The sequence below is a fragment of the Ranitomeya imitator genome, chromosome 3 (assembly GCF_032444005.1).
Source record: "Ranitomeya imitator isolate aRanImi1 chromosome 3, aRanImi1.pri, whole genome shotgun sequence".
NCBI classification, from domain to species: domain Eukaryota; kingdom Metazoa; phylum Chordata; class Amphibia; order Anura; family Dendrobatidae; genus Ranitomeya; species Ranitomeya imitator.
Window position 1 is genome coordinate 798,268,263 of NC_091284.1, and position 22,887 is coordinate 798,291,149.

General features: G+C 40.4%; 1 protein-coding gene across 1 annotated transcript in view; it reads right to left on the reverse strand.

Annotated features, from left to right (window-relative positions):
* Nucleotides 1-6,946: 6,946 nt before the first annotated feature.
* Nucleotides 6,947-22,887, reverse strand: part of PDGFD (platelet derived growth factor D) — a 302,085-nt gene continuing 286,144 nt past the window's right edge. The window contains exon 7 of the mRNA XM_069759213.1: nt 6,947-8,495. Coding sequence (XP_069615314.1) covers nt 8,364-8,495 — 132 coding nt within the window. The 3' untranslated portion in view covers nt 6,947-8,363. The remainder of the gene's footprint in view (nt 8,496-22,887) is intronic.

A 22,887-nucleotide genomic window follows, 5' to 3' on the forward strand; every position in this document is an offset into this window, starting at 1 on the left:
TCAATTTCACAATATTTTTCCAATATAAATAAAGCTCATCCTACGAAGCAGTATACAGCGGCACTAATTAACTTAAAGCCGGATTACTTTAATTTATACACGTTTCGGCACGGTAAACATACTGTAAAAAAAAAAAAAAAAATTGCTGTAATAACCATAAAAAGTTGCTTGTTCTTAATCATAAGGTTATTTTTTTTTAATTGAGATGTTGAATTATATAATTAAAAAAAAAAAAACAGGCAAAACGAAAACAGCGAGGCATCAATTTGTTTGCCGTTGCAAAGTTATTTGCTACACCTAAATCGCTACAGTTTATAATAAAAATATACCCGATAAGCTCGTTTATGAACTACAAAATATGTAGGCACGACAATTTATTGCTTTTTTTTACATCAACTGAATTAATTGCTATATTGAAAATACAAGGCACGCCTGCAGCTCATCCGACGTTCTTATAATGCCCACAACTCTTATACAATTGTTTTATTATTTTTCTAAAATATTTTCAGATTTATTTTTTTCCATTTCTACTTTGCGAGCATTTTTTTACTTTTATTTTTTGACTTCCCACTTGTCAGACTCTTGAAATTCTCCAACACTTGGAATGGTCACCAAGAGAAAGGAACAGATATGGTGCAATGTAGTAATTTGGAATTGACAAGACCTAGATGGAAAATGTAGCAAATGTTGAAATTCTAAAGAGTTTTCATCTTTTTATTTTAAAGGAAAAATCCAACCATACACACATTCCATCTGCAAGATCACATACTCCAACAGATCGGTATATATTATCGTGAATTCTTGTCTTGATCATTGTTCCTGCACCTCTTTATGTTGGCTAGGCATTTTAAATATTTTTTTATAGGAAATGCACAATGTATTTAGATTTAGGCGCTCCTTGGGGGACGGCCAAACTGGAGGCACAAACTTGGTTTGTAGATTGTCTGTATAGGAACGTATGTATTTAGATTTAGGTCAATTGAACGCTCCTTGGGGGACGGCCAAATTGGAGGCACAAACTTGGTTTGTAGATTGTCTGTATAGAAACGTATGTATTTAGATTTAGGTCAATTGAATGCTCCTTGGGGGACGGCCAAATTGGAGGCACAAACTTGGTTTGTAGATTGCCTGTATAGGAACGTATGTATTTAGATTTAGGTCAATTGAATGCTCCTTGGGGGACGGCCAAATTGGAGGCACAAACTTGGTTTGTAGATTGCCTGTAAGGGAACGTATGTATTTAGATTTAGGTCAATTGAATGCTCCTTGGGGGACGGCCAAATTGGAGGCACAAACTTGGTTTGCAGATTGTCTGTATAGGAACGTATGTATTTAGATTTAGGTTGAATAAACACTCCTTGGGGGACAGGCAAATTGGAGGCACAAACTTGGTTTGTAGATTATCTGTATAGGAACGTATGTATTTAGATTTAGGTTGAATAAATACTCCTTGGGGGACAGGCAAATTGGAGGCACAAACTTGGTTTGTAGATTGTCTGTATAGGAACGTATGTATTTAGATTTAGGTCAATTGAATGCTCCTTGGGGGACGGCCAAATTGGAGGCACAAACTTGGTTTGTAGATTGTCTGTATTGGAACGTATGTATTTAGATTTAGGTTGAATAAACACTCCTTGGGGGACGGGCAAATTGGAGGCACAAACTTGGTTTGTAGATTGTCTGTATTGGAACGTATGTATTTAGATTTAGGTTGAATAAACACTCCTTGGGGGACGGGCAAATTGGAGGCACAAACTTGGTTTGTAGATTGTCTGTATAGGAACGTATGTTTTTAGATTTAGGTCAATTGAATGCTCCTTGGGGGACGGCCAAATTGGAGGCACAAACTTGGTTTGTAGATTGTCTGTATAGGAACGAATGTATTTAGATTTAGGTCAATTGAATGCTCCTTGGGGGACGGCCAAATTGGAGGCACAAACTTGGTTTGTAGATTGTCTGTATAGGAACGTATGTATTTAGATTTAGGTCAATTGAATGCTCCTTGGGGGACGGCCAAATTGGAAGCACAAACTTGGTTTGCAGATTGTCTGTATAGGAACGTATGTATTTAGATTTAGGTCAATTGAATGCTCCTTGGGGGACGGCCAAATTGGAGGCACAAACTTGGTTTGTAGATTGTCTGTATAGGAACGTATGTATTTAGATTTAGGTCAAATGAATGTTCCTTGGGGGACGGCCAAATTGGAGGCACAAACTTGGTTTGTAGATTGTCTGTATAGGAATGTATGATGTATTTAGATTTAGGTTGAATAAACGCTCCTTGGGGGACTGCCAAATTGGAAGCACAAACTTGGTTCGTGGATTGTCTATAATAGTGCAAAGTGAGTTTTCTTTATGGCAACTGCAATGAATGGATTTTAAGGAAATGTCTAACTCATGAATACATTTTTTTCTAGGCACGAATGATTTTAACATAAATCTCACCCTTTACGGATCTATGCTGCTTCTAAGGTCTGTGCAGGGCCGGAAAGCGATGTCTACTCTGATCGGAAGTTACCAGTACTGCTTTAGTCTGTGATTAGCTGCAGCGGTCAGATAAATAAAGGAGCACATCATTGGATGTTTCTGTGATGATGCACTCTTCTAGCCACAATGGAATATATAACTTCCAAATGGAACAGACGACACTTCAGGAGCACTTGCTTGATCAGCCGGGAAGCTGATGATTATTATGTCTCTAATAATTAATTTAAAATCATTAGTGTCTAGAAAAATATGTAAGTGATGGAAAACCCCTTTAATTAACAGTTTAGTGTCAGTAGATTAGTACAGTCTTTTGAAAGTGATGTTGCACAACTGATCCACTAGAGACCAGAAGGTTGCAAAGGGGATGAACAAGTCTTAACTGATCCTTATTCTTGCCTTTTCTTGGCCTCCAGCAGTACAATACAACTGTCATTGGTCAAAAGTGTCTAGCTTAAGCTTTTATTTTATTTCCGCTGCTCCCCTGAATATTCCATATTATGATTTTTCTTGAATATGTTATACAGTTCCAGAGATATGGATCTTTTACTTTAATGCTAATTTTTATTGCCTTAATCAAGGGCGATGTCCCATAAAGGCAATAATGCAGAACAGTCTAAAGACACGCCCCAGAGGATTCTGTTAAGTCCTCTTTAACTTGCTTAGAAATGATACGGAGATGACTCTGCTCATTCTTTCCTAAGCTGCAGATTAAAGGGGCAAGTGGGCTATGAAAAACTGTAAGTGTATCTACAAATGGATGTTATGTAAAAAAATATTTTTATATTTGAACCCTGATTTAAGTAATATATATATTTTTTGGATGATAAATTCCCGTAGATGACTGCACTACTCCAAGTAACATCCTGGAAATGTGCTAATCCTTAAACAATGTGTCCTGGATTACATCATCCATCCATAGACTTGATATTAACATTAATCAATGGTCCAATTATGGCAGATCTGGGGCAATATATGTCTCAAGGTACCAATTGTGAATCCAGAGGTTTGAATTTAGAAGAATATTGATTATTATTGATCTTGCTCCCCTTTCCCACGTACGTTGCATAAAAGTATGAAAGATTTTTCATGAAAGTTGTTTTTGAGCTTCTGAACATATCTTGCTTTTCATAAATAACTTGTAATGTTGCAAAATAATACAAAGTAATGAATGTAAAAATTAAAATAACAAAAAAGTAAACAAAAAAAATCAACAATACCCCATACATTGCACAGGACACATCTAGATTTTAACCTGAACTACGGAATTAATGATAATAATTAACGATAAATATATGTGAAAACCAATTATGAAATGCCAACAAGGTTGATATAACCTGGAAAATACAGAAAATGTGTCAGGATTGAGGATATTCTTTGACGTTCTTTACCACTGATGCTCTACCTTATTCGTAGGGTTCAAGCTTTCGTTGGACAGTAGGTCCAATCCTAATGTTGTGAAAGTTGTGTTGCTGTTCCACATGTCAAGCGTATATTTTTTTGCTTACATTGATTTTAGGTTTAGCATAATCTGTATTCTGCTATCTACATTAATCATATTTAAAGATGATTTTTCTAGTAGGTAGGACTGGTAAGGCCTCAAAGGTTTAGTGTTTACAGGCTCCGACAGTGCAAATGTGAAATCCATGATCAAAATTTGAGGCAAGAAAATGTTTACATAACTTGTGATCTGAATTTCCTAGTTATTTTGATAATCGCTAATTGTAGGATCTCTGAAACCAAAGAAGCGTAAAGGTATTGAATAAATATACAGCTACGTCAAAGAATGCAAAATAAAATCAACCCAAAGTCTCCAACGAAGAGTTCATATAGATATATCAATAGACTGTCCATCACTTGAATTCTAGAACGTGATATTTTAGACTGTCGCTTGTTACCATGGAGTTCTATCATAAGTCTTGTCCAGTTACTCGTAAAACAACTATGGCCCTTTGTTTTGAGAATGAGTGCTGATGACAGAAGGTCATGACTCATGAGTAAGAACATAGATTGCTGAAAGACTCAACAATAATATTATTTGCTTCATGTTACAACACCAGCTGATGGATGAAAGGTAGAGGAAATGGTCTATCAGAAATCAGTTGATTGCCATAGTGGCTTCATAATAGATGTGACCATAGGAGCGCTTATTTGGCTGACCACAAACATACATATGCATGTTTGGTTAATCGAATATGTGTTCTTAATAGGTGGAGAGTAAGTTTATCTTCCCTAAGAACAAAAAAGATTGGGCATTCTAAAACCTAACATGCCAGATCTTTCTTTTTTCCCATCATTTGGAGTCAGAAGGAAGTAGCATTTCCCCCATATACACTGGATTGTCACCCACTCCTACCACAACCACCCACCCCTGGTCACCCACTCTTACCATAACCACCCACTCCTGGTCACCCACTCCCACCACAACCACCACTCCTTGTCACGCACTCCTACCACATACAAATGTACTGTACATTCCTGGTTCTTATTCTCTTTCTTGATCTGCACATTGGCTTGGGCTCCTGGACCTACTCTGGTTGCCATCGATAGAGTGCCTTGCGAAAGTATTCGGCCCCCTGGAACTTCTCAACATTTTCCCACATATCATGCTTCAAACATAAAGATACCAAATGTAAATTTTTTGAGAAGAATCAACAACAATTGGAGCACAATTTTGAAGTTGAATTAAATTTATTGGTTATTTTAAATTTTGGGGGAAATTCAAAAACTGAAAAGTGGGACATGCAATATTATTTGGCCCCTTTAACTTAATACTTTGTTGCGTCACCTGTTGCTGCACTTACAGCTGCAAGTCGTTGGGGTATGTCTCTATCAGTTTAGTACATTGAGAGACTGAAATTCTTGCTAATTCTTCCTTGGCAAACAGCTCGAGCTCAATGAGGTTTGATGGAGATCGTTTGTGAACAGCAGTTTTCAGCTCTTTCCACAGATTCTCAATTGGATTGAAGTTTGGACTTTGACTTGGCCATTCTAACACCTGGTTGTGTTTATTTGTGAACTATTCCATTGTAGATTTTGCTTTATGTTTGGGATCATTGTCTTGTTGGAAGACTAATCTCCATCCCAGTCTCAGGTCTTTTGTAGACTCCAACGGTTTTCTTCAAGAATGGTCCTGTATTTGGCTCCATCCATCTTCCTATCAATTTTAACCATCTTCCCTGTCCCTGCTGAAGAAAAGCAGGCCCAAACCATAATGCTGCCACCACCATGTTTGAAAGTGGGGATGGTGTGTTCAGGGTGATGAGCTGTGTTGCCTTTACGCCAAACATATCGCTTGACATTGTTGCCAAAAAGTTCGATTTTGGTTTCATCTGACTAGAGCACCTTCTTTCACATGTTTGGTGTGTCTCTCAGGTGGATTGTTGCAAACTTTAAACAACACTTTTTATGGATATCTTTGAGAAATGGTTTTCTTCTTGCCACTCTTCCATAAAGGCCAGATTTGGGCAGTGTACGACAGATTGTTGTCCTATGGACAGACTGTCCCACCTCAGCCGTAGATCTCTGCAGTTCATCCAGAGTGATCATGGGCCTCTTGGCTGAATCTCTGATCAGTCTTCCTCTTGTTTGAGATGAAAGTTTAGAGGGACGGCCAGGTCTTGGTAGATGTGCAGTGGTATGATACTCCTTCCATTTCAATATGATCGCTTGCACAGTGCTCCTTGGGATGTTTAAAGTTTTGGAAATCATTTTGTATTCAAATCCAGCTTTAAACTTCTGCACAGTATCACGGACCTGCCTGTTGTGTTCTTTGGTCTTCATGATGCTCTTTGTGCTTCAAACTGAACCCTGAGACTATCACAGAGCAGGTGCATTTATACTGAGACTTGATTACACACAGGTGGATTATATTTATCATCATTAGGCATTTAGGACAACATTGGATCATTCAGAGATCTACAATGAACTTCTGGAGTGAGTTTGCTGCACTGAAAGTAAAGGGGCCGAATAATATTGCACGCCCCACTTTTCAGTTTTGAATTTCCACAAAAATTTAAAATAACCAATAAATTTCGTTCAACTTCACAATTGTGTTCCACTTGTTATTGATTCTTCACCAAAAATGTACATTTGGTATCTTTATGTTTGAAGCATGATATGTGGGAAAAGGTTGAAAAGTTCCAGGGGGCCCAAATACTTTCGCAAGGCACTGTATGTCCTCATGACATAACAGAAAATTCTGACATTGGAGAATCCCTTTCATGAGCCAAAAAATGACCAGCTTACACTTATGTTTTTCAAAAATACTGGATTGTGAAGTTATGCTTTGTTTATTTCATGCCTTTTTGATGTGTTAGCTCTCCTGTCTATGCTCATCACACTTGTATTTTCAATTTCTTTGGTCGCATATTTTCACGATCCTGCTTTTTTCGTAGACATTTTTACTCTATGATGTTAACGTTGGGTTATTTTTGGAGAACTTTGTTTATTGTTTTTTTTTGTCATGTCATTATAGACCCTTACTACATTGAACATATGTATTTATATATATATTTATATTGTTGGAATGGCCCGCCTAAGTATAAGGCACAGGGTCTGAAAATAAAGGACCCAGAAGACAATCCCAAACTCCAAGTCAAGTAATTAACTAATCCCAGTGTACGGCATTATTTTTGGTAATAAACTACAGAATATTAGATTTATACTAATCATTTGTGTTATTTATGGGCTATGCTGCATTTGGTTTTAATTGTGTAGAAGTGCATTAGTACCTTTTAATACTGTATAGTTTACATTGCTCCTTAAATAACGATTGGGAAATTGTTGAAACTAAAATTAATCATTTCTAAATTTTGTTAAACAACTGGGTTACTAATTTAAAAAAAACGAATATTAGATTTTTTTTCGTTTAGTCCAGGGAGTTTTTTGAAGTCCACATGTCAGGTCTGAAAAAAATGGTAAATTGCTTAGATTGTCCCAAGGGGCTTTTTTTATACTATCCTTGTCCCCAATGTCCATCTCCCTTACTGTGGCAACCTTTACCGTTCCCTGATAGCCTTAGGCAACTACTGAAGAATCACAGGTTGGTGATGACTAGTCTGGACTCTCTCAGCTAGGTCTGAGAGCTTGTTTACTTTGAATTTACCCACTTTTACTCTGACGTTAACTCTGAGTACTTTTTCTGAAGAACTTTTTTAAAATGTTTTCAATTTCTTTGGTTGAATATTTTCATGATCTTGCTTTTTTTGTAGAAATTTTTTCTCTATGACGTTAATGTTGGGTAATTTTTGAAGAACTTTGCTTTTGTCATGTGATCATAGACTTTCAACATATATATTGTTGGAATGGCCCACCTGAGTATAAGGTACGGGCTCTGAGAAAACATAGAACCTAGAAGACAATCCCAACATCCAGCTGAAGGCAACTCAATTTTCAGCTGATGAAGCCAAAATACACTTTCCATCAGAGTCCTCGTCTTATAGATGACTCACAAATAACCATCTAGATATTATAGATCTGTCCTGTATAATGATACCAATGAACATAATGTAAATAAAAGTGGATGTCACATGTTCTGTATAAGAAAAAAAAGCACCCTCGGGATCATCTCTTTTGGTGGACCAAAGGAACCTCAGTCTAACACTAAACATATTTAGCAATAATGTGCTCCAAAAAGAGTTGTATTACTGTGTTTCTTACTAGCAGTTCTTCAGCGTTTAATGATCCTTTTACATTGACTAAGAATCTATTTCTGCTTTTAGAAGGTTCTGGAAAATAATGATTCCCATAAGCAACACTGCATCCTGAGCATAACACATATTTAGATGGTAATTATTAAAATCCTGATGCCAATAAGGAAATTAATCAAAATTCAACAAAAGTCCATGAAAACGATTTCTCCTTTTCTTCCTTTGTTCTTATCGAGGTGGTCGAGAACTGCAGATGCATTCACATTTCTCGTGGTGCTCCAGCTGGATGTCTACTATAGACATAGTCTTGGTTTTAGTCTTTTTCTTACTGTATGCGACCTCAGGCATGACCTTCAGCACCTACAAATGGCACAATAAAAATGGAATAAAATTATTATAGAACAATCTGGTGACAGACTCCCTTTAAGCAAAAAAAACATATCTATATATTGTGTTTAAAGGAATTCTATTTGCAGTCCTTCATACTTTATAGCCTGAACTTGCAATTGACTTGCTTTTCCTATCTGATATCATTCTTATGCAATGAAAGCTTTTATCTTGCATAGCGTACAGCTGGTTTCCATGGAGCTTTAAAACTACCGGCTGCCCAGACGTTGGCCAAGAGTGCACAGTAGCTGCAATCCATGAAAAAGGTTTATTCCTAACATCCCAGTCAACTGTCACCAATCCATTGATTTCTACACAACATCTAGCTATTAACCTTCCTCTCAGCTCCTGAAAAGCTGCTGTTCTAAATCTTGCAAAATCCCTAGCCAGCTCTCACAACAGTTCTCCTAATCACTGCTCTCACTGTCTGCAGCTGTATGCTTGTTCAAATGTCCTGTTAACTCTATGTGTAAATACAGTGATAGCATTGTAGACTCAGAACAAAGCACAAAGCATTGATAGCTTAATGTGTCCTCCAATAATCAATGGTACAGCTCACAGTCTAATATTATGGGGGCAGCATCTCTCCCAACAGATAATATTGAGGGAGATGACGATCCAGCATGTAACATAGTAACATAGTAACATAGTTAGTAAGGCCGAAAAAAGACATTTGTCCATCCAGTTCAGCCTATATTCCATCATAATAAATCCCCAGATCTACGTCCTTCTACAGAACCTAATAATTGTATGATACAATATTGTTCTGCTCCAGGAAGACATCCAGGCCTCTCTTGAACCCCTCAACTGAGTTCGCCATCATCACCTCCTCAGGCAAGCAATTCCAGATTCTCACTGCCCTAACAGTAAAGAATCCTCTTCTATGTTGGTGGAAAAACCTTCTCTCCTCCAGACGCAAAGAATGCCCCCTTGTGCCCGTCACCTTCCTTGGTATAAACAGATCCTCAGCGAGATATTTGTATTGTCCCCTTATATACTTATACATGGTTATTAGATCGCCCCTCAGTCGTCTTTTTTCTAGACTAAATAATCCTAATTTCGCTAATCTATCTGGGTATTGTAGTTCTCCCATCCCCTTTATTAATTTTGTTGCCCTCCTTTGTACTCTCTCTAGTTCCATTATATCCTTCCTGAGCACCGGTGCCCAAAACTGGACACAGTACTCCATATGCGGTCTAACTAGGGATTTGTACAGAGGCAGTATAATGCTCAAATCATGTGTATCCAGACCTCTTTTAATGCACCCCTAAAAGAGGTCTGGATACACATGATGATGATGATGTCTTATTTTGGACTAACAATCCTTTTGTTCTCCAACAGATGTCTGGCAGCGGCTCTAATAGAGAACTGTTATGACCTGGTGGTCAGGACAATAATGGACCTGGTGGTTAAGAGCACACGGAATGACCTGATAGTTACTGATAATATAGGACGAGCTCTGGGACGTGGGAACTCTGCTGACCGCAATCCCTAATCCTATCAACCACACTAGAAATAGCCGTGGATTGCTCCTCGGCACAGCCTAAGGAACTAGCTAGCCCTAAAGATAGAAAAATAAAGCCTACCTAGCCTCAGAGAAATTCCCCAAAGGAAAAGGCAGCCCCCCACATATAATGACTGTGAGTAAAGATGAAAATACAAACACAGAGATGAAATAGATTAAGCAAAGTGAGGCCCGACTTACTGAACAGACCAAGGATAGGAAAGGTAGCTTTGCGGTCAGCACAAAAACCTACAAAAAGACCATGCAGAGAGCGCAAAAAGACCCTCCGCACCGACTCACGGTGCGGAGGCGCTCCCTCTGCGTCCCAGAGCTTCCAGCAAGCAAGACAACAATCAAAATAGCAAGCTGGACAGAAAAATAGCAAACCAGAGAAAAACAAGCAGTCACTTAGCTTCTGCTGGGAAGACAGGTCACAAGAACGATCCAGGAGTGAACTAGACCAATACTGGAACATTGACAGGTGGCATGGAGCAAAGATCTAAGTGGAGTTAAATAGAGCAGCCAGCTAACGAATTAACCTCGTCACCTGTGGAAGGAAACTCAGAAACACCTACAGCCACCAGAGAAAGTCCATGGACAGAACCAGCCGAAGTACCATTCATGACCACAGGAGGGAGCCCGACAACAGAATTCACAACAGAGAACACAGAAATGCTCAGCAGATCTCACAATCCTGTGTATGGGTGAGATAGGCGAGATAGCGGCTGGCCGGATGGTCTATATGTATGGGAGGCTTTATTTTCAATGGCCAAACCAAATGCTAGGAACCAAGAAGTACATTCCTTTCAAAATAGTCTGACTCACCTATATGTTACAGTAAGAAATAAAATAATAATAATAATAATGATGATAATAAAAAATAGTGTTTTATTAGCATCATTATTATAATAATGGACTGAAACAAAACTTAAGAAATGAGACCTACAAAAAGATGGAACTTTGAGACACAAGAAAAAAAATAGTACTGGAGTAATGATCATGCTGGCATAAAAATATAAATTTTATTGGTTCATATTTAAAAAGTAGAAAAATGTTCAGAAAGTATATGGTAAGGACACAAAACTAATTCAAATGTCACCATCCAAAATGCAATATAAAAAATGCACGCTTATTGCACAGAATCACGATAAGTCACATGGTGTTTACAGAAATAGTCTGATATAACAAAATATAGAACTGCTGCTCATGCACAGAAAAATATAGTAATAAACAACATGTGCTATAGAAAATGTTGCAGCGCAAAATAACAGAGCATAGTTATCATAAAAGAGAACCAAATATGCACTCAATGAATAAGGCAATATGACAGGCTAAAGGAGAGAGAAAGTATGGAAAACTCACTCCATAGAAAACTTCCATAGGAAGGTGCTAAGTGAGCATTCAGGACATTGCCCCAACGCACGTTTCGCATATTGGGCTTCTTCTTGGCCAAAGAAATGAGCTGGAGCACAAGCTCAAAAGAAGGGGAGCCATATTGATAGGACTGTCCCGATTGGAGTACACCTTGTCGCGGTGGGATGATGTTTAAGCTTATTTTATCAAAAACAGCATTTGCGAAAGTACCCTATTTCTATGTACTATTAATAGTTACTTAAAGCAGGGTACATGTTCATTTTGTTTCTATCATAGGTTTTGTCTAATAATGAATTAAGTCTAGAAATTTTCAAATACGTGACTTTTTGACTCATCAGTCCAGAACAATTATTTACCCAGGTTTGATAAATATATCTTATTATGCTAAATGACCCAGTGGTGAGGCAATATCCATTCAAAAGCACAATATCTGTTTAATCAAAATTCCTGGCTTTAAAATTTAAGAAGATTAAGAGATTAATCCTTTAAACAAATGAGGCCATGCCCGATTTGATGTTAGCTTAAAAGATGTTAATCTAATTGCATAAATAAGACGAAGAAGAAGGTATTTCGCATATGTCGTAAAGTAAGACTTGTATGGTAAATATCTCCGAAATGAAATCCATTATGCCTAATTAAAATATTAGTTTTCACAACTTGTATCAAAGGCAGCAATTTCCAAACAGAATTAAATAGTACTAAAAATAAAAATAATAAATTAATTAATAAATGCAGGGTTGTAAGCATGTCTTCTATTTAATTCCTGAGTATAAATCATCTGTTTTATTAGGAATCAAATGAGTGGAATCTTCTAATTATCACACTTTATTTTTAATTTGATAAGAGCTGTTTTGACGCAGTTTTGTTGAACGTGCAGCAAATTAACTAGAAATCCGTTTTGCTTTTTAATCGAAAATGACATTCTTAAAATAATTGATGTTAAGCAGATGTTTCACTATAAGAAGATTACAATTATTGGATTACATAATTATTATGACGTCAATCGCGTGTTACTTTGGGATAATGATTAGAAATTATATGTAAAATGATTTCTTACAGAAACTATATTTATATGCAGGTGATGATGTATTAAATCACGAGCAATGATTTTATAGATATAATAGAATCAGAATCTATTTTTTTTAAATTGTAAAAGGTAATAAAAAATCATAATTAACCCCTCTGTGACCTTAGACGTACTATCCCGTCGAGGTGCCCTGGGCTTATCTGACCCTGGACGGGATAGTACGTCATAGCGATCGGCAGCGCTCACGGGGGGAGCGCCGCCGATCGCGGCCGGGTGTCAGCTGCTTATCGCAGCTGACATCCGGCACTATGTGCCAGGAGCGGTCACGGACCGCCCCCGGCACATTAACCCCTGGCACACCGCGATCAAAGATGATCGCGATGTGCCGGCGGTGCAGGGAAGCACCGCGCAGGGAGGGGGCTCCCTGCGGGCTTCCCTGAGCCCCCCGCAGCAACGCGATGTGATCGCGTTGCTGCGAGGGTCTCCTCACCTCCCTCCCTGCTCGAGCCCCGGATCCAAGATGGCCGCGGATCCGGGTCCTGCAGGGAGGGAGGTGGCTTCACAGAGCCTGCTTAGAGCAGGCACTGTGAAGGCTGCAGCGCTGCATGTCAGATCAGTGATCTGACAGAGTGCTGTGCAAACTGTCAGATCACTGATCTGTGATGTCCCCCCCTGGGACAAAGTAAAAAAGTAAAAAAAAAATTTTCCAAATGTGTAAAAAAAATAAAAAACAAAATATTCCAAAATAATGAAAAAAAAAAAAAAATATTATTCCCATAAATACATTTCTTCATCTAAATAAAAAAAAAAACCAATAAAAGTACACATATTTAGTATCGCCGCGTCCGTAACGACCCGACCTATAAAACTGTCCCACTAGTTAACCCCTTCAGTAAACACCGTAAGAAAAAAAAAAAAAAAACCGAGGCAAAAAACAACGCTTTATTATCATACCGCCGAACAAAAAGTGGAATAACACGCGATCAAAAGGACAGATATAAATAACCATGGTACCGCTGAAAGCGTCATATTGTCCCGCAAAAAAAGAGCCGCCATACAGCATCATCAGCAAAAAAATAAAAAAGTTATAGTCCTGAGAATAAAGCGATGCAAAAATAATTATTTTTTCTGTAAAATAGTTTTTATCGTATAAAAGCACCAAACCATAAAAAAATGATATAAATGAGGTATCGCTGTAATCGTACTGACCCGAAGAATAAAACTGATTTATCAATTTTACCAAACGCGGAACGGTATAAACGCCTCCCCCAATAGAAATTCATGAATAGCTGGCTTTTGGTCATTCTTCCTCACAAAAATCGGAATAAAAAGCGATAAAAAAATGTCACGTGCCCGAAAATGTTTTCAATAAAAACGTCAACTCGTCCCGCAAAAAACAAGACCTCACATGACTCTGTGGACCAAAATATGGAAAAATTATAGCTCTCAAAATGTGGTATTACAAAAAATATTTTTTGCAATAAAAAGGGTCTTTCAGTGTGTGACGGCTGCCAATCATAAAAATCCGCTAAAAAACTCGCTATAAAAGTAAATCAAACCCCCCTTCATCACCCCCTTAGTTAGGGAAAAATAAAAAAAAATGTATTTATTTCCATTTTCCCATTAGGGCTAGGATTAGGGTTAGGGTTAGGGTTAGGGCTAGGGTTAGGGCTAGGGTTAGGGCTAGGGCTAGGGCTAGGGCTAGGGTTAGGGTTAGGGCTAGGGTTAGGGCTAGGGTTAGGGCTAGGGCTAGGGTTAGGGCTAGGGTTAGGGCTAGGGTTAGGGCTAGGGCTAGGGTTAGGGCTAGGGTTAGGGCTAGGGTTAGGGCTAGGGTTAGGGTTAGGGTTAGGGCTAGGGTTAGGGCTAGGGTTACGGCTAGGGTTAGGGTTAGGGTTAGGGCTAGGGTTAGGGCTAGTGTTAGGGCTAGGGTTAGGGTTAGGGTTGGGGCTACAGTTAGGGTTGGGGCTAAAGTTAGGGTTAGGGTTTAGATTACATTTACAGTTGGGAATAGGGTTGGGATTAGGGTTAGTGGTGTGTCAGGGTTAGAGGTGTGGTTAGGGTTACCGTTGGAATTAGGGTTAGGGGTGTGTTTAGATTAGGGTTTCAGTTATAATTGGGGGGTTTCCACTGTTTCGGCACATCAGGGGCTCTCCAAACACGACATGGCGTCCAATCTCAATTCCAGCCAATTCTGCGTTGAAAAAGTAAAACAGTGCTCCTTCCCTTCCGAGCTCTCCTGTGTGCCCAAACAGGGGTTTACCCCAACATATGGGGTATCAGCGTACTCAGGACAAATTGGACAACAACTTTTGTGGACCAATTTCTCCTGTTACCCTTGGGAAAATACAAAACTGGGGGCTAAAAAATAATTTTTGTGGGAAAACAAAAAGATTTTTTATTTTCACGGCTCTGCGTTATAAACTGTAGTGAAACACTTGGGGGTTCAAAGTTCTCACAACACATCTAGATAAGTTCATTGAGGGGTCTAGTTTCCAATATGGGGTCACTTGTGGGGGGTTTCTACTGTTTAGGTACATTAGGGGCTCTGCAAACGCAATGTGACGCCTGCAGACCAATCCATCTAAGTCTGCATTCCAAATGATGCTCCTTCCCTTCCGAGCCCTCCCATGCGCCCAAACGGTGGTTCCCCCCCACATATCGGGTATCAGCGTACTCAGGACAAATTGGACAACAACATTTAGGGTCCAATTTCTCCTGCTAACCTTGGAAAAATACAAAACTGGGGGCTAAAATATAATTTTTGTGGAAAAAAAAATATTTTTTATTTGCATGGCTCTGCGTTATAAACTGTAGTGAAATACTTGGGGGTTCAAAGCTCTCACAACACATCAAGATGAGTTCCTTAGGGGGTCTACTTTCCAAAATGGTGTCACTTGTGGGGGGTTTCTACTGTTTAGGTACATTAGGGGCTCTGCAAACGCAATGTGACGCCTGCAGACCATTCCATCTAAGTCTGCATTCCAAATGGCGCTCCTTCCCTTCCGAACCCTCCCATGCGCCCAAACGGTGGTTCCCCCCCACATATGGGTAATCAGCGTACTCAGGACAAATTGGACAACAACTTTTGGTGTCCAATTTCTCCTGTTACCCTAGGGAAAATACAAAACTGGGGGCTAAAAAATAATTTTTGTGGGAAAAAAATTTTGTTTTATTTTTATGGCTCTGCATTATAAACTTCTGTGAAGCCCTTGGTGGGTCAAAGTGCTCACCACACATCCAGATAAGTTCCTTAGGGGGTCTACTTTCCAAAATGGTGTCACTTGTGGGGGGTTTCAATGTTTAGGCTCATCAGTGGCTCTCCAAACGCAACATGGCGTCCCATCTCAATTTCTGTCAATTTTGCATTGAAAAGTCAAACTGCGCTCCTTCCCTTCCGAGCTCTCCCATGCGCCCAAACAGTGGTTTACTGCCACATATGGGGTATCAGCGTACTCAGGACAAATTGGACAACAACTTTTGAGGTCCAATTTCTTCTCTTACCCTTGGAAAAATAAAAAATTGGGGGCAAAAATATAATTTTTGTGAAAAAATATGATTTTTTATTTTTACGGTTCTGCATTATAAACTTCTGTGAAGCACTTGGTGGGTCAAAGTGCTCACCACACATCCAGATAAGTTCCTTAGGGGGTCTACTTTCCAAAATAGTGTCACTTGTGGGGGGTTTCAATGTTTAGGCACATCAGTGGCTCTCCAAACGCAACATGGCGTCCCATCTCAATTCCTGTCAATTTTGCATTGAAAAGTCAAATAGCGCTCCTTCCCTTCCGAGCTCTCCCATGCGCCCAAACAGTGGTTTACTGCCACATATGGGGTATCAGCGTACTCAGGACAAATTGGACAACAACTTTTTGGGTCCAATTTCTCCTGTTACCCTTGGTAAAATAAAACAAATTGGAGCTGAAGTAAATTTTTTGTGTAAAAAAGTTAAATGTTCATTTTTATTTAAACATTCCAAAAATTCCTATTAAACACCTGAAGGGTTAATAAACTTCTTGAATGTGGTTTTGAGCACCTTGAGGGGTGCAGTTTTTAGAATGGTGTCACACTTGGGCATTTTCTATCATATAGACCCCTCAAAATGACTTCAAATGAGACGTGGTCCCTAAAAAAAAATGGTGTTGTAAAAATGAGAAATTGCTGGTCAACTTTTAACCCTTATAACTCCCTAACAAAAAAAAAAATTGGTTCCAAAATTATGCTGATGTAAAGGAGACATGTGGGAAATGTTACTTATTAAGTATTTTGTGTGACATATCTCTGTGATTTAATTGCATAAAAATTCAAAGTTTGAAAATTGCGAAATTTTCAAAATTTTCGCCAAATTTCCGTTTTTTTCACAAATAAACGCAGGTACTATCAAAGAAATTTTACCACTATCATGAAGTACAATATGTCACGAGAAAACAATGTCAGAATCACCAGGATCCGTTGAAGCGTTTCGGAGTTATAACCTCATAAAGGGACAGTGGTCAGAATTGTAAAAATTGGCCTGGTCATTAACGTGCAAACCACCCTTGGGGGTAAAGGGGTTAAAAAAATGCTCCTATGTTTAAATATTGCTGCTACGTGCTTGTTATTACTCCTGTCCCTCCCTGCACAATGATCTCTGCACAGATCACAGAGCATGGTCATAACACTCTCCTCTCCCCAGTTTATTGTGCTCACCGTGGCTGATGTAAAGCATCTCTCTACCTCTCTGTCAGCTAAAAAAAAGTTATTTACCTGGGATAAAGAGGTAATCTGCAAGTAAAAAGCTTTATAATCATGTTAGACCAATTTCCTGGAAGAACGGCAACAGGGAGAACTTGAGCTTTTATTCTCCCTGCAGCTGCATGCACCGAGTTACAATGACCGCTCAGTACACAGTGAGATCCTGTAATCACTCTCAAGAACCTTGATTGATAATGATAATGCAAAGCAAGATGTCAGTTAAGATGGTTTGCCTTTTTTTGTGCATGTCTTCAAAAGACAACTACTGCCAGAAAAATCCAGTGACTCCATCGCCTTTATACATGAGATTGGTTCCATGTAGTGATGAGCGAGTGTACTCGTTGCTCGGGTTTTCCCGAGCACACTGGAGTGACCTCTGAGTATTTATGACTGCTCGGAGATTTAGTTTTAATTGTGGCAGCTGAATGATTTACAGCTACTAGCCTGCTTGATTACATGTGGGGATTCCCTAGCAACCAGGCAACCCCCACATGTACTCAGCCTGGCTAGTAGCTGTAAATCATTCAGCTGCCGCAATGAAAATGAAATCTCCGAGTAGTCATAAATACTCGGAGGTCACCCAAGCGTGCTCGTGAAAACCCGAGCAGCGAGTACACTCGCTCCTCACTAGTTCCATGAAGTTCTGATGGGGTCCCCTTTGGAATACAGTTTTGTCAGAGATTTCAACAGAAAGCCTGACTATTGTTCAGCTGAAAGTACTGTGTTAGGTCTCCTTCACATGGTTAGTGTCCCCAGTACATGATTTCACATATACCGTAGACACTTACACTTAGACCCATTTAAATCAATGGGCCTGCGCACATGACACCGTGTCCATGGCCAAAGCACACTGAAATTTCTGGATTTCACCAGCAGCACAGCCCACAAAACGCCCCACACACGTGCACACTGATGACACACAGATCACATCCATGTGTCATCAGTGTGTCACGTACTGGCGCCTGGGAAAAAGCAGTATAGTTTGCGCTGGGTGCTGAATCCTACTGTCATAATTGTCACATGGTCTCACTACAATCAACGAGACCAGGCAAGTCTGATGACAGTTGTAGTCAGCAGCCGCCATCTTTGTCTATCTCATATAAAATAAATAATTAGCAAAAAAAGAAATGGCGTGGGGTACCTCATCATTCTGATAACCAGCTGAGAGAAAGCCGACAGCTGGGGGCTGGTGTTAATATTCTGGAAAGGGGCCAATAGCCATAAAGGTTCCCAAGCTATTAATTACAGCACACATATGTTTGCTTAGCCTTTACTGGTTACTAAAAGGGGTACCCCCAAAAAATGCCCCCCTATGATTACTAACCAGCAAAGGCTAAACAGACAGCTGTGGGCTGATATTAATAGCCTGGGAAGGGGCCATGGATATTGGCCCCTTCCCAGACTAAAAACATCATCCCTCAGCTGTCCCAGAAATGGCACATCCATAAGATGTGTTAAATATGGCGCTTAACCTCAGCTCTTCCCATGTGCCCTTGTACGGTGGCAAGTGGGGTAATATTTGTGGGGTTGATGACAGCTGTTTTATGTTTGCTGACATCAAGCCCAGGGGTTAGAAATGGAGAGCTGCCTGTCAGAGGCCCCCATTAGTAACCCAATAGTCAAATTTAAAATGATTTTATTTTTACATATTTATTAATTGCTTACACCACTAAAATATAAAAAAATTAAATGTAAGTATTGCTGTATTTGTAGCTACCTAAAGTATCATACTGCCAGCTCATTTTACCGCACAATCAGCACTGTAAAAATAAAATCCCAAAACATTGGCGGAACTGCAATTTTTCCACTATACCCCAGCACGTTTCCCCTGTTTTCAGTACATTAGATTGTAATATGAATGGTATCAATACATCCTACAACTTGCACCGATTGAAAAAAAAAATAATTAAAATATTGCCAATGCAAAATAAAATTATTACTCTTGGAAGAAGAAGAGATAAAAGGGCAAAAATGAATTGTCCATTGTGAGATTATCTATCTATCTATCTATCTATCTATCTATCTATCTATCTATCTATCCCTTTTCTAACTCAGATATACATAGAGCTTTTAGAATAATCACCCTCTTCTCCTAGAATAGAGATCTGCCTCAAGGAACGCAACAATTTTCATTTATAGTTTATTGAAACCGGGGTAAAATGAAATGACTGACAGTAGTGGGATCTTTGGTTAGAAAAAAAATCTATTTCTTCTAGGAAAGGAAAGTGCATGCCTGGGATGAGAAGAGAGATTTGGACGGCATTTAAGTTAACAAGCCCTCTGACAGCTGTGGGATTTTCCTTGTGTTTTATATTAAAAAACATGAGCATGGTATATGGACTGTGCTGATAAGAGGAGAAAAAATGAATTGGCAAACACTTTTCCCAGGCAAGACAGCAGAGGAGTGTTTGAACAAGGTGGAAATTGGACAGCTTGACTGGCTGATCACAGTGCTGATATTCAAAGATTTTATGCTCCATATAATGGTTTTAGGTTTAGGAGCCGGGAGTTATACGCAATGTAAATTGTATTCTATAGCAAGAGCAAAATGAAAAAGTAGATGAGGTTTTTACCTACGTCTGCACATCCCCTGCCTGTTAGCTATAAGACATGAATGCTGCATATATACGGTTATTTATAGACCCAATTGGTCGACATATCGGGACACAGGGCATTAGCATACATATTGGGGAAAAGAATTAAACTGCTCCAAAAGTTTGCTTGTCCAGCAACAAAATGTGAACAAACCACGTATGGCCAGACGAGAAGAGGCTGTAGGCTTTGGTCGCTATTCGTTTTATCAGGGAAGTGTGTAGCGAAATGTCTCGGGTTCTTTCAGTGCTCTAGGTTCTGTATATATGTATTTTAAATTGTAACTTTTCTTTTCACTTGTGCAATATATTCTAATTTGGCTCCTAGACCTTGTGCAATCTGCTATGCTGCTATAATTGCAAGACACTACCACCGATTGGTAAGCATTACAGTAATGAATATGGACGTGACTCCACTCCCATAGGGGTGGAGCCGCATATTCATTACTGTAATGAGCGGTAACGGTGACCGCTCAACGCTGGTAGAAGCTGTCAGTGCCCAGAGACCGGAGATGCAGGGACTTCACTAGGAGCAGGTGAGTATAATGGGGAGGGGGAGCACTGCGCGATATTCACCTTTCCTCACTCCGGGCGCCACTCTGTCTTCCGCGTCCTCTGCAGTGAGGCTCAGGTCAGGGGCGCAGAAGACAGCGGTGCCGGAACGAGGACTGGTGAGTATTGCAAGTGCCAGGGGCCTGAGCGACGAGAGGTGAGTATGTAATTTTTTTTTTTAATCGCAACAACAGCATATGGGGCAAATATCTTTATGGAGCATCTTATGGGGCCATAATCAACATTTGTGCAGTATTATATGGGGCAAATCTCTCTATAGATCATCTTATGGGGCCATAATCAAGATTTGTACAGCACTATATTGGGCAAATGTGTCTATGGAGCATCTTATGGGGCCATTATTAACATTTGTGCAGCATTATATGGGGCATATTTTGTATGGAACATCTTATGGGGCCATCATGAACTGTATGGAGCATTATATGGGGCTCCTAATTCAATATGGATATTCAAAAACACTTAACCTACTGATGTCTCAATTAATTTTACTTTTATTGGTATCTATTTTTATTTTTGACATTTACCGGTAGCTGCTGCATTTCCCACCCTAGGCTTATACTTGAGTCATTAAGTTTTCCCAGTTTTTTGTGGCAAAATTAGGGGGTCGGCTTATACTCGGGTCGGCTTATACTCCAGTATATAGGGTAATTATGAGAGGACTATCCATCTAAATGAAATCTCTTAATATGTAAGAGTTTTGTTGTGTCCTTTTCAGAAAATTTCAAGTAGAAGTAACTAAGTCATAGAAGTTGGTTAGCCTGTATCTTAATCTAAAAGTGCTTCCATTCCAAGCAATAGAGTTGAGCAAAAAGATTTGCAACACCCTAGTTTAGAGCCTATGTCCATAGTTAATGGTAAACAGACCAGGACAGTGTGGACTACTTAATTTGGCATTGGAATGCCGGCATTCTAAGTGCTTCTTGTCATTATTAGGCTCTGCGATGTCATGATGTCATGATATTTGGTGAATCCTACTCACTAGCGATGGGAGAATCGATGTGCAGGACTCGGACCCAGGTTACTATTCTGTGGTGGCTGGACGTGTGATCTGGAAATCACTTCATCCCTGGTTTTGACTTGGCGCGACATCATTGTTGCAGCATGACAAACAGATGACATCACGTAAGCCTGGCTAATTAAAGAAAGAGCCAGGAATGTCGGGAAACAAACGGCAGTTCACAGGTCTCATGTCTGGTGCTCACAGAATACTGGCCTGAACTGGACCCGACAGTCCTGAAAATCAGATCTCCCATTGCCACGCTCACGCCCTGACTGGTGGGCGTGAGCTCGGGGGGTTTGTGGCCCCACTGTGCCACAAACCAGACTACCCTGGAAGGGGCGTGACTATGACAGCTGCCGGGTAGAGGAACTGGAGGATCACAGACGGTCATGGCTTGACGTGGAGGTTTCTTCACGGGTTTCGCCCGTCTGGAGCGCCTCTCGGATCTAGATGGGGAAGACTTCACAGGAGCAGCAGGACGAGGCATGTCAAAGACTTTACGGAAGGCCACCAGGAAGGCCCCAAGACTCATGACGATAGGATCCCCTGCATCCCAGAGGGGACAAATCCATAATAAAGCATCTCCTGCTAGGTAGGACATGATGTAGCCCACCTTAATCAGGTCAGAGGGAAAACAAGCTGCATTTTGCAGGATGTAGCGCAAGCACTGTTCCAGGAAGCTTTGGCATTCCTCTGGATTCCCATAGAACCTAGGTGGGTCTGCTGGGTTGTGCTCTTCCTCATAGGCCCGAAGTTGATTGTAGAGAGCGTTTGAAATTATGATTGGGCCAGAGGTCTCCTTAATTGGAATGACACAGGGCGGAACAAATTCTTCAGCTTGCTCATACTGGTAGAGAGAAAGTTCATCATGCTCTGAGAGCGGTAGGACATGGGATACAGCGGAGGCCATGGCCTGTGCAAACTGTCACGCTCACGCCCTGACTGGGGACGGTCACGCTCACGCCCTGACTGGTGGGCGTGAGCTCGGGGAGTTTGTGGCCCCACTGTGCCACAAACCAGACTACCCTGGAAGGGGCGTGACTATGACAGCTGCCTGGGTTTTCACTGGAGCCTCTGATGGTGAGGTCAGGCTTGTGCAGCAGGCAGCTGCCAGGTGCTACTCCAGGGTGGTGTCTGGCTGTGGCTGCTGATCCCACTTGGGAGACAGGAACACCAGGATTGGTGCGGGCATTAGGCAGGACTGGCAGAAGAGCACGGCTGGAACTCAGACGAGTAGGCTGGCAGAGACACGGCAGAGAACACAGGACTGGCTAGGACAGCAGGAACACAGGACTGGAAGGCAGGGCAGGAACGGCAGGAACACAGGATTGGGAGGCACTGCAGAGAACACAGGACTGGAAGGCAGGGCAGGAACGGCAGGACTGGCAGGAACACAGGATTGGTTGATGTGGTATATGAAGGAACAGTTAGGGGCCTGTTCACACTGGAGGTGCAGGTACAGATATGTAGTTTGGAGGAACAGGTAGGGACCTGTTCACACTGGAGGTGCAGGAACAGATATGTAGTTTGGTGGAACAGGTAGGGACCTGTTCACACTGGAGGTG